The sequence below is a fragment of the Gadus morhua genome, chromosome 19 (genome assembly GCF_902167405.1).
Source record: "Gadus morhua chromosome 19, gadMor3.0, whole genome shotgun sequence".
NCBI classification, from domain to species: Eukaryota; Metazoa; Chordata; class Actinopteri; order Gadiformes; family Gadidae; genus Gadus; species Gadus morhua.
This window is the reverse complement of record NC_044066.1, coordinates 2,639,282-2,652,858: the sequence shown is the minus strand read 5'-3', so window position 1 is coordinate 2,652,858 and position 13,577 is coordinate 2,639,282. Positions and strand designations below refer to the sequence as shown.

At 40.3% G+C, this 13,577-nt stretch overlaps 1 protein-coding gene across 1 annotated transcript; it reads left to right on the top strand.

Annotated features, from left to right (window-relative positions):
- Positions 1-464: 464 nt before the first annotated feature.
- dolpp1 (dolichyldiphosphatase 1) lies at positions 465-4,907 on the top strand. Its single transcript, XM_030341976.1, has 8 exons — positions 465-602; positions 1,252-1,352; positions 1,505-1,589; positions 1,685-1,784; positions 2,332-2,430; positions 3,003-3,131; positions 3,309-3,398; positions 3,659-4,907. The coding sequence occupies exons 1-8, from the start codon at positions 527-529 to the stop codon at positions 3,693-3,695; spliced, it is 717 nt and encodes a 238-aa protein (XP_030197836.1). The 5' UTR covers positions 465-526; the 3' UTR covers positions 3,696-4,907.
- The last annotated feature ends 8,670 nt before the right edge of the window (positions 4,908-13,577 follow it).

The window sequence follows — 13,577 nt, the reverse complement described above, 5'->3', positions numbered from 1 at the left end:
CATAATCATAAACTAACATAGATGTTATACTCTGATTAGTTCGTAGTAATTCATAAAGAAAAAAAAACTGTTGCTTAGGATGGCCTATCTGGTAGTGGAGCAAAATGGCTGATTCTGTTTAATAAATAAATCAATATTAAATGTGTAATTAAAACAAAGGGTATCGTTAATTTCATAAATTACTATTATGGCATAAAACAGTGTTACATTTTCAATAGTGTAATGAATTGCGTTCATTATATCGATATTTTTATTCTTTTCTTGTTAACTTCAAGTCATACAATCATCCTCAAATAAAACATAGGCATACAATTCGAGAAACAACTGGAACCAACGATAGGGGTTCATTCCACTATTTGTTCATTCAGTAATTCTTGACTACGGGCAAAATGATCATTTTCAGTACCTTGCTCTGATTGGATAAAACCACTGCTTTCGTAAGGTGTTTGAAAACAGAAGGCGGCTCCCTATTGGTCGACGTGGTTCTCACGCGCGTCACAGTGATCCCCGGTCGTGTCCGGGTAAGATGGCGTCGGAAGAGCAGTGCTCGGCACCACCTCAATGGCGGTCAATATCTCTTACACATGTAGAGTTTCCAAAAGGTATGTTGACTCAATCTTTAATTTATTCATTATTTATTTTAATGTAAGTTCATTTTGTTAGTATCTTGGATAATTTACTAGCGTATGGACATTGTCGTCAGTACGTTGCCAAATAATGAGGCCGTTGAAAGCAATAGGTTGAACAGAGGATATAACCTAGGCTGCACAATTGTGAGCCAATGCCGCATGCGCACTTGATCATACATCCACAATGATGGCTATCAAGTTAGCTAGGTTAATTTGGACAGTTGGATTGGAATTGGTTGATGTAATAGTTGACTGGTAGACAAAGCAAATCATTCCGACCAGCTTGTGCTTTGACATACTTTGCTGTTTTATTAAAGTTGTATTGTGTAAAACTGGATGACAAATAACTGACAACACAGAGGATGCACAACTGGAGAAAAGTAATAACTTGCTCAAACCATGTTTTCTGCAACGACTACCAAGTTACGAATTCGTTGAAGAGTTCTTGGCATTAACTGGCTTGACTTGCAATTAGAATATATGGACTACATTTATTTTGTGTTTGTCGTTGTCCACGTATATGCTGTTCAATTGCTGTCATTTTGGCAAATGCGTGTTGGTCTTGATCTTCTTTTACCAAAAGGGTCCTTCACTCACTAAATATTGTGTCCATCCCTTTCAGACGACCTAACTGGACATGTGCTGGCCTACATTAGTCTGTTCCCCATCGCAGTTCTGGTGGGCTTTGTAACACTCATAATGTTCAAACGAGAGCTGCACACGGTAAGTTTGACTTAGAATTCATCAGAGATTTCACGGTAAAATTAGTCATTTTCCTGATGACTCTAGTTGTGAAGAGCCCGGGCTAATCAGGCCAGTTCTCTAGAGGGCAAGGTCGGAAAAGAAGGTAATTGTGTTCCATTATCCTTCTATAGATTTCGTTTTTCGGTGGACTCATCCTAAATGAAGTGGTGAACTGGCTACTGAAGCACATTATTAAGGAGCCACGCCCATGTGCAGGTAAATACTTTGGCCGAGTGGTGCATCCCCAGTACCACAGTCCATCTGGATGTCATCTCATACAAAATGTGTACTGTTTTATTTTTTACTTCTAGGGGCGCATACTACTCTGAACACGGACTATGGGATGCCTTCTAGTCACTCTCAGCTCATATGGTTCTTTGTTGTGTATTTCTTTCTCTTCCTTTATTTAAGGTGAGTTTCATCATTAGTTTATTTTATCATTGGAGCTGTGCTGGTTGCTCTGTTCACGCGGAAAGCTGATGGCATTGTGTCACAAAGTCCAAAGATTTGACTTAAACAATGCTTTGGTCAAAATGGATAACCTTGAAACTTTAATTAAACTATTTTGAGTCAAGCAATGCATGACATGAGTCAGGTTAGATTGAGGGTAGGGTTCAACGGGCTCTCTGCCAAAGGTTCAGTGTTTGATTCTTAATGTTTGATCTGTAGGCGTCCTTGTGCAAGATGCATGACTCATACCAGCTCCTAAGTGACGTGTATCTGAATTCCTGTAGCTTCTGATATAGCATCTGCTAAATTGTCTAATAGTTCAATGTACATACCTTCTATGTTCAATTTGTATTTCTTTATATTTGAGGTTATGTTGTTTCCATACTGTACTCTCATGCTCTTTGTTACTGCACTTCTGGTTTGCTTACTATCCTGTCGACACCGGAACTGGTTCAGTGGAACAGGAGTTGTTATGTTGGTGTCAAGTTTAGTTGTTTCTTGTCCCCAGAATGCATCAAACAAACAATGCTCGGTGTGTCGACCTTCTCTGGAGGCACATCCTGTCCATCGTCTTGTTGGGCGTGGCCTTATTAGTTTCCTACAGCAGGTATGGTTTCTCCCTTTCTTTTAACATTTCTTCAAATGGGATGATTTGGTCATTACAAGTCGTTTTAAATTGCATTAAATGGTATTAATTCTCCTTAGGCAGAAACGGTAATGTCTGTAAAGTAATGCTACTTCATCTTTAACAGATGAAATCAGATTGCGATCTGACTAAATACTTCCACTTCCTCAAGTACAAACCACGTGTTCAACTATAAAAGAAAAATAGTTGAAATGAATGAATGTGTAGGTTCCTCTAACATGTGTATGTGAGAGGGGTTTGTACAGTGGTCGACGGCTGCTATGGGTGTTTCCCTCTTTTACTTTCTGTTACTCGCCAAGATTTCACCGGACTCCTCTGACCACCATCATTTCTAAATGTTGTGGTACAAACTGGAGTCATCCTGTTTTAAATAGTTTTCCTATCCAGTTTAAATAGTTTTTCCTATCCACCAAACATTTGGCTTCTTCATACTCCTTCATAATGTGGATATGATTTGGTTAGAAACTGTCTCTAAAGCACATCCTCCACCTCCATATGTTCAGTATTTGGTACAAGCTGTGTGTTCTCTACAGAGTCTACCTGCTGTATCACACCTGGAGTCAGGTATTCTGGGGGGGCGTGGCTGGCAGTGCCATCGGCATCACTTGGTTCTTCTTCACACAAGAGGTCCTGACGCCAATATTCCCTAAAATAGCTGCTTGGTAAGATTGGACCCATAACCTGTTTTCCTTTCTTTTTCACTCGCTCCCATCCACACGCATACCTTTTTTCTGTTACATGTCTCTAATGAGAATAAATCGGTTGTAGAAGAATAAAATTGGCATATTTCTTCTCGCTGTGCGATCATTTAATAGTTCTTATTTTTTTTTAACTCGTAGGCCGATATCCGAGTACTTCCTGGTGCGAGACACAAGCCTTATCCCAAATATCTTATGGTTTGAGTACACAGTGACCAGATCAGAGGCCAGGTAAGATAAGTGGAATGCATGCACTTTGTCACACACTAAGGCCCAATCCCAATCATACCCCTTACCCCTCCCCCTTGTTTTGAAGGGGTAAGGGGTAGGCGTAAGCCCCTTCAAAACAAGGGGCTTACCCCTTCAAAACAAGGGGGAGTGGTAAGGGTAAGGGGTAGAAATGGGATTGGGCCTGAAGGAATCCCAATGCTGTTCTTCATGTGTTCTGGGTTTTAATTCCTTTTTTTTTTTTTTCTAAATCATTTGTCTAGGAACAGGCAACGAAAACTTGGAACAAAACTTCAGTGATCTCCAATGATCTCATTTTGAAACTGCAGTTAAGAGCACACACTCACACAATGACCCACACAGACACAGACCAGCGCTCAGTGGAGGAGCACATCGGGGCCCTCTCTGGGACTGAGGGGGTATTGAGGAGAGCCAAAGCGTTTCCAGGTGTGGGACTGGCCCCGGGACCTTGGGGCCCCCGAGCGTACTCATAGCCTCTCGTTCTCCCACAGCTTGCCTAGATGCTCTCTCATGCATGCAAGACTGTTTCCAAGAGGCATACTATTTAATGATAGATTAATATATATTTTAACTGTAAATGCACGCTGACAAGAAGCCTCGTACTGTAAGATGCAAGGCGCCCAAAAAGGTCTTTGGTCAAGACTCAAGCAAATTGGTGGGTGTCATTACAGCATGTAATTGTTGATCCATTTTGTTTTCTATTTAAGGTGGATAGCTGGGTATTTAATTTTAAATAATGGGTTAAATGTGCTTGGGGAGGGGGGTGGTTGATGTGGGTCTGATTTGGTCATGGCGAGGGTTGGTTTTGAGTGGTATTACCATGTCTTTTTCATTGTATAATAGAAACATAAATTTGGTTAAGATTTGAAGCAAAAATACCATTTGGGCTTTGACATTTCTACGTTCAGTCTACCACTAGTTAGAGGCCCCTCTTATACCTGTCTGTTTCTGGAACCGTCGGCCCTTTGTTCGGTTCCAAAGCTGATTTGCAAGCAATGTCCATTTAGTGTACACTTAAGTACTATTGTGTATTAGGTCTTTCTTGTTTCTTTTCCTTTTTATGCTTGAGGAAGGGACCATCTATAACAAACTCTCAGTGGTAATTTCCTTTACTCTACAAAATACGTTCTTTCTGTGTCTCGCCTTAAAGTAGCAGATGGGAAGCTGATATCCAGGAGTCCGTTTCTAATTGTTATGAGTTTTTTTAATATTTTCTGTTGTTGGAGTTCTTTTACTTTTTTAACTGAAGTTGAAGGTTGACATTCCGTATCATTTAGTGACAAGACCTTCAACTGTTGAGGGATTTTTTTTAATTCCCAAGTTTTTTGTAGCATGTTATGATTTGTTCCTCACAACAAGGGCAGCTAGTGTTCGCGGTTGTGGAGTGAGGGGGCGGGACCTGGAGCTTGTTTGTAAATGTCCATACCTCCACCGAGGAAAGATGTGTCACTCATATCAGGCTGAATAAAGAAATGTGTTTATGTACAAACAGAGCTGTTATTTTCTTGTATGTAGTACCGTTTTATCTATAGTCCTGTAGATTAGACAACTGAAGTTAAGCTAATGTGTAGATATCAGTAAAAACTACGCCCAGAAAGGAACCCTGGTGAACGGGACATCATATAGCGATGCCGAACTTCAACAGGCAAATATTTTGGCATTTTATTATTGAATAGGCTTAATATTGGACAAAAAAAAGTAATGCTGTTATAACAAATTATTAAAAATACAATTAGTACAATTCCATCAATTTGTTCAGGTTTTTCATTAAATATCCGTCTTACTTTACTAGCCCATAATGCATTGGAAACTAGAATAGAATACCTCACTGAAATCTGAGGGAAGTTAATGAGCTGCTTTATGTAAATAATGCTTCCGTAAAATAAGCCTTCTGGGTAAACCATAGCAGGTATATCATTTGCTCTGACTGCAACACCATATTCGGCAAGTCGTGTGTTTCAAAAGTATATATTTTTAAGTAGAGAATATGTTCATTCACTGTCTGCCTCTCATTGCTCATAGCTATCTTTTCCGATAGTCTTTGCAAGTGCTGATAAATTGATTAAGAGTTTGATTTAACAATAATTATATATATTTCACATTAACTGATTACAAGAATTTAGTTTTGCTTGGCTGCTGAATAGACTGAAAGCTGTCCGTTACTGTTTTGCACTTGGTTTAGTATTCAGACGTTCGAGAAACTGTTCATTTGATTGTTGGTATGCCTTATTGACTCAGGACTAGTGTTATTACTATAGTGCTATTGCCACATTCTCCCAATAGATGGCGCCTCCTACTTACTGTATGTTTTATTCCAATCAAAAGGTAAGTAACCCTCCATCTGTAGTCTGTGCGGTATACACCTAGCAATCCATCCACCTGCAAACACCTTTAAATATTTCAGAATGTAAATTACATTATGACATTATGATTATTATCCAATTGTTTTATAAGAGCTTTGGATTTAGAGATCACATACATCGTAGACGCAATGCATGAAACTATAATCATCCCATGAGCTTGTGCCAAATATTATGTATAAAGTACTAAGCCGTCTCCGTTGTGCTGCTGCACGGCCTCATTCAGGAGATCAAACACCTACCTGCTGTCCCCCTCCTGCCTGACCTGTACCCCTTTACCTCCCCCCCCCCCCCATTACTGTTTGGTGTATTTTAGTAATCCAGTTACTTAAATATAACATGCAACCAGCTGAGATATTAATTGACCGCTATTTATACCACACACACACACACACACACACACGCGTGCGCGCGTTTGGTGCACACAGTTGCACGTAATGGAATAATGAGAATAATACAGCCCCTGGCAAAGGCTCGCAGGGGTCTACTTGTTAGAGAAAAAAATATTTCTGTCAGAATAGTTCTATATTTTTTACAGCTCTCTACTGCTGTGGAATCAATTTAGTTTGCTAAGTTTTTAATTGTTTTCTAAATATAGTCCTATTTAAAAATTCAAGAAATCTGTAATGTAATTCAGTAAATTGTTTTAAAACCTAATCACGGCTGATTTGATTTCAATATATTTCTAGCTGTTTTAGTGCCCCTGAATTTGAAACATAGAAATGATTAGAAACTTCACAATTCTTCTTTTCACAGATGAACAGACAAATAGGGTTTTCTGGGCTCCAAAACACTTGATATGGTCTGTTGGGAACATATTGAATGGAAAGTTTTTCTCTGTTTCCTGAAGATTAAAAAGACCCATGTGGTGGTGGTGTTATGGGTGGTTTGGAGTTGAAGAATGGCCTTGTCCAGACAGGCAGCACAGGCCAGTTATGAGCCATGTGGCTGCTGGTTTGGAGCTGATGGAAGCACTTGTGCTCCAATCTGAAGCCATTGGTCCTTTCTGCTGCTGGGACAACATTATTGTACAGCGTGAGGATTGTTTTTTCCTTGGCCTCTCAATCACTACCCTTGACATAATCCTTCACTCAGCTGATGTTGCAACTGCAGCTGGGATGCGGGTTGAGTTTGACATGATTTTAGGCATTGATATTTAAGATATTTGCTATTATTAATTTAAATACTATTTTAGTGAATGGGGAAATTTAATTAACGATATGTATTTTTACATGTGGTTACATGCACAAAACTATCAACGAACTATAGGCCTATGTTCATATTAATTGCTTTAAAGGCCCACTATGCAACTTTGGGCATTTCTTGGCTGTTTTCTTGGTTTTGGCACGCACATTTCTCTACACAGCGCCCCCTAAAGCTTCGTAGTAGATATTTCACAACACTGTCGTAACAACTCGTTGACGTCCCTTCCCCATGCTCTTCTACGCGAGCCATGTGCATTTGTTTTCAGAGAAGCCGGCGAATGCGCGGAGCCATGTCCGAAATAGATGTTCATAAAGTGTAGGCAAGGTTATACATTTTTAAAATGGTGTATTTGCATTGCAATAAACATAAATCCATAATTTTTTATAGTTGACGGGGAGAATTTATACCCTAGGTTATAATTATTTTATCTTAGGTTGAACAGAACAATCAGTGTAAGAGGTTTGGCCAACATAATAATCGAAATAAACAAGAACCTGGATTCGGGGATTCAGTCTGTATCTGGGGGACGAGACATACGAACAGCAAAACACCCATGGAAACAAAGGTGTTTATATGGTTGCAACCAAGCAAGCTAGAAACAAACAGGGCTCACAACAAAACGGTCGAGAAAACAATTTTTACAGGGCTCAAAAAAATGGTTGAGCAAACACATGTGTACAGAGACTATCAGAATCAAGAATATTACGCAGACAAAGTTCACCCAAGGGTACTTTCAATTTCAAAAGCAACGCGGCCGAGTCGGCGTCTGATTTGCAGTCTTCTTTTTCTTTCAGTTCACGCTATTCCTGAAAAGCTTGCCCAACGTTTACTCGTGTCTGGCCTCTCTGTCGGTCTGTCTCCCTTTTCTCTTCTTCTGTTCCTCCGACATTGGGTTTCTCTGTCTCTTTTTAGTCGGCTGATCTATGATGAATATAACCATCCATTAGTTACTTGTGTTTATATCGAGCCGGTTCCGTGTTTGTGGGTCTGTGCCGTAAAGCAATTCGTTACTGTAGTGACCATAGTAGTGACCCTTGCACAGAAGCATACGGCCGACATCTTTCTTTTTTCTGGGTGGAAATAGTAACATAGTTACGCAATTAAATGCGTTTATGGAAACATTTTTAGCGAGAAATGTGCATATTACTTTCAGAATGTTCGCTCGGTGAATGTGAAGGATGTTTGGTTTGATAGTTATGACGAAGAGTGAACGCTCCGTTCACTTGCATGGACAGAGTCTCTGGCTGCTAAGCAACCTCAACGTCTTGGCGGACTATTTCTCTGCTGATCAACACTACGAATGCTGGAAACACACCAGACACACCATGTGAAGTTATTTAACCCGATTATCGTTATTTATGAGTCCTTAGCCCAAGTGAAGGAGTTCAAGTACCTCGGGGTCTTGTTCGCGAGTGAGGGTACTATGGAGCGTGAGATTGGCCGGAGAATCAGAGCAGCGGGGGCGGTATTGCGTTCGCTTTACCGCACCGTTGTTACGAAAAGAGAGCTGAGCCGCAAGGCAAAGCTCTCGATCTACCGGTCGATCTTCGTTCCTATCCTCACCTATGGTCATGAGGGTTGGGTGATGACCGAAAGGATGAGATCGAGGGTAAAAGCGGCCGAGATGAGTTTTCTCAGAAGGGTGGCTGGCGTCTCGGGATAGGGCGAGAAGCTCAGTAATCCGTGAGGAACTCGGATTAGAGCCGCTGCTCCTTTACTTAGAAAGGAGTCAGCTGAGGTGGTTCGGGCATCTGGCAAGGATGCCTACTGGGCGCCTCCCTTTGGAGGTGTTTCAGGCACGTCCATTGGGGAGGAGACCTCGGGGAAGACCCAGGACTAGGTGGAGAGATTATATCTCAACACTGGCCTGGGAACGCCTCGGGATCCCCCCGTCAGAGCTGGTCAATGTGGCCCGGGAAAGGGAAGTCTGGAGCCCCCTGCTTGAGCTGCTCCCCCCGCGACCCGACCCCGGATAAACGGATGACGATGAGATGAGATCGTTATTTATATCCGAGATTATTTAATCTAACCCGATCTAAACTCTATCATGCACCCAAACACGGCGGCGTTTGGGTTTCCTACCTCGGACAACAATTGCCTCGCAACTGGCTGTTTATATCTAGCCGGTGCCATGTTTGGGGGTGTGTCTGTGCCGTAAAGCATTTTCGAAACTACAATCTGACTACATTTTCGAGGATACTTCCGCTGCGTCACATCCGGATTGTGTCGGTCCGAACAGATCAAGTTGCATATGCGCTTTTTCACTGGAGAGGCGACATGGGTAAATGACACACCCACCAATCAACCCAGAAATGGATGCAGAACCATCAGCATAACTCTCAACCTGCATACTTAATGTAATTTTGGCTAAAAAAGTTGCATAGTGGGCCTTTAAGAGTAACCGTCGTAGTCCTTATGCGTTGTCCACCTCTCTCCACTTGATGGCGCTATATACTGTATGGGGATACTGGCGGCTTAGCTTTGTAGAGGGAACTGGGAGCTGAGTTTCAGATAAGTGCAAACGAAGAAATTTGATATAAGATAAATGTTGACATTAAGTTAATTTTCAAATAGCAGGAAGTGTTTGCAGGGTTTAACGATTCTTAGAGAGAGGTCATTATTATCATCAGTTACCTCTCCTGGATCGGGGTCACCGGGCCCGCCCCCCAAGACCCTGACCTATAAAAAGAAACGCACACAGCCGGCCAATTTACACTCAAGGCTGGTCTGTCGTGTGGAGGCGCTGCTTCAGGGCGGATTCGTTGTACAGTCTCACTGACACATAATTGCATGATGGGATAGTTTGCTCAAGAACTAGTCTCCCACATTTTTTTTTTTACCAGCCAAATTCCTATTGACTTTAAATGCAACTGTTTTATTAAAAGCCACCGTTCTGTCATCAGTGTACAGTACAGCTAGACTCCAACTCTACTGCCAACTGGCATTTTGAAAGACAGTTTTAATATGGACCAGCCAGCAGGGAACTCCAGGACATTGAATGTTGTCCAAGCTTATCGTGTTCCCTATTTTCAGGCATTTTTTTGTTCAATTCCTGTTATTTTTTACTCAAAACACTCTATTAATGCTTTAGGTTTATTTTTATTTGTCAAATGATGCTATGCACTTGTTAAGTGACGTCATGACATGCACCCAACTGTGAGACAGGACCCCGTTCAGGGTTGTAGGCATAGATTTAGCAGTGTGTGGGTGTAATTGTGCTTATCAAATGAAACAGAACAAAGCCTGATTGTATAGTAGGCTACATGTGAGTTTAGTGTAGCCTACTTCATGCTAGAGAATAACATAGAACATGAATGATGTTGTTTTGATATTTATAGGTACTTTAGGTAATTTAAAAGCTTTTCGCTATGGCAGGTGCTAAACAGAGACCTTTGTTTTGGGATGTTGAGGGCCCCCTTAAGTCCCTTGCCTTGCTTTGTGGATCTATCCAAGTCTTTAATCAGCTCCAGCCCTGGTTGCTGTTCTGTAATGATCCAGGTGTCGGTGTCACTCACTGCCGCTCAATACAGTCACAGGACAAACCTGAAATAATTATTAATTTAATTTGAGGTGTGCCGGGGATTTTCTTGACTAATAAATCTAGCGTAATGTCGGACAACAGTATTGAAGTAATTATACTATCGAAGTTCAGTTCAAATGCAATCTTATATTCATGTTAAAGAGCATATACTGCACCCACATGAAATTGGAGTGATCTAAACAAACTTATAGCCCCTTGATATCCTTAGGCCGTCGTTAGCCGTGCAGCGGTTGGACAGGGTAGTGCAGTAGTAGAGCACATTATGACAACAATCCCGCCCACTTCCTGTCTGTCCACTAAGATGTGTGCCCTTTGGACGTCTGTATCATACGTCAGAATCCACAACAACATGTACTGTAACACACACACACACACACACACACAGACAAAAACACACACACACACACACACACACACACACACACACACACACACACACACACACACACACACACACACACACACACACACACACACACACACACACACACACACACACACACACAGCGTATGAGGTCAGGTAGGCCAGGTGTGTCTTGTTGTGCTAATTGGTTCCGTCTGGCCCTGTTGTCAGGGAGGGTTGCTGTGACATTAACATCTGCAGTTTATTTTTATTTGTGACTTATAACTCAAAAGGAAGAAGGTATAGGTCATTATATTCCTTCAAATGTCTCGTTTTTAGTTGTATTCATATTGATTTTTTCAGGGTATGAAAATTAAGGTTTTGGCATGTATAATTCAAACGACACAAATATTTATGTGATTTTACCTACCCAGGAAAAATCTGACACCTTAGTTTGTATTACAATCGCCAATATTAGCAATTATAATTAGCATTTCTAAACTGATATACAAAGAGCTGCTGTGAAACAGATTGTCATTATGTGTGTAATGAACGAATGTTCAAAGTGCTGTTTAACTATTTAAATCACTCACTCAGGTTTTTTGTTCTTATTTATTAATAGAGTGTTACTATGCAATAATCATGTGTGGTTTACTGGCAGCCTCACTTAAATACCAGAATTCATTCACTAGTTACTTGTTTTTCATCCAGTATAAGTTTTATGTTTGGGGGGATAGAAAGTGGAGTCCAGCAGTAGACAGATGGCCGTGGAGATACAAAACCCCCTACCTGTCTCTGTGACGTGTAGAGCTACAAACTCCCCTAGCAGTCTCTGTGATGTGTAGAGCTACAAACTCCCCTATCTCTCTCAGAAACTATACATTATTTAGTCATCTTTTTTACAAACGGTAAGGTGAAGATGACAGAGATATTAATTGATGCCGATTTTAATTGGCAACAAATGCTGCATAACGCTATAACTAAACTCAATGTGTGAATTCTAAAGATAAACATTTATGTTTTATATATTTGAAATATAGTTCTAGGATGAAAAATAAAAATCCCATTTTTTTTTTAATGAAAGGACGGTTGTGAACAGAATTGGGAAGTTGATGGACGTGTCTGTTAGGTTTTATGGATCTTATGTTAGGGACACTAACTGGTATCAGATATCACTGTCCCATATCCTGCATCGGTAACTTAAGAACATTCTCAATACAAGTCAAGTCATTATACTTCAGATATACTTCAGTATTACTATAGATGTGAATTTGAAGCCTATAACCATTTTAGATGTCTGTTATAGAATATCGTATTCAACAAGAGGAGAACAATAAACAAGAATTATTCTCAACTCAATCCAAACTATCACAATACCGATACTGTTCCGTATAAATCAAGTGGATTGGTTCCTGAATCAGTGCATCTCTTCTTCTGGTAGCAAATTAATTATAATTGAAAAATTAAATAAAGGATTCCAGATGACTAGATCATGTGAATAATGCGGGCTGAGTATAGAAGCCACTACCCTAGCTCCTGTAAAAGAGGGAAACCTTCCTTCAGCCATAAAAGTACCTTTTCAGTGGTGAAGTGCATAGCATGCTCCAATATCTTCAGCCGAATATCAAATAATACAATTATGAATAAAACAAATATGAATAAATAATTTCTACCCTTGATTAAAAATATGACTGAATAATTAACTACTTAATACAAATAGCATAGATAATATAACAATATATAAATGTAAATGGGTAGTAAAACAAATCAATGATAAATTGTAAAGGAGGTGCTCACTGTAAACTAGCTAGCCCTAATCCTCGCTCCCCCAGGGTCCTGATGCGTGGGTCGCCAGAGGTAAAGAGTGTATGAACCTCTGCACTCTAATCCTGGACCTGTACCTGCTGGGGGAGAAGCATCAGAACCACGCAGTCCCAAGATTAATCCTTCATCTTTTCATACCTTGTCCTGTTTTGTCTAGCTATTACTATCTCGCTATCTATTCCTGGGTATATTATCCAGCTATAACTATCTCACTATCTATTCCTGGGTATATTATCCAGCTATAACTATCTCGCTATCTATTCCTGGGTATATTATCCAGCTATAACTATCTCACTATCTATTCCAGGGTGTATTATCCAGCTATAACTATCTCACTATCTATTCCTGGGTATATTATCCAGCTATAACTATCTCACTATCTATTCCTGGGTATATTATCCAGCTATAACTATCTCACTATCTATTCCTATTGCTGTATTAGCTTGCCTGAGCCTTTGAGCACCACAGGACAGATTAAAGTTATCCGTACAGGTTCAAATAATTTATAAGGCAGTGTCCTATAGATGCAGACTGTGGCTGGCTGTTGCTTATGGAATATGTAGGGCTTCTTGTACCACTTAGTGATGGAAGTATTGATTAGGAATTAAGATAGTAATTATTTTCAGTTGATGTTGAATGTTTAAATAAAACAGGGGAATTGAAGATACAGCCATCAATTGCCAAACAAATTGATTGATTTGATTAGTTCGTCTGAATGTTGCACAGGATATACTGGAGGGAGTGGTTATCTTAATTTGCATTCTAACCCGAAAAAGCTGCATGTTTGCATTTACATTTAGGGCATTTAGATGCTTTTATCCAAAGCAATTTACAATAAGTGCATTTATCAGAAGAAGGAGAAACGACATATCACTGTCGGTACAGTA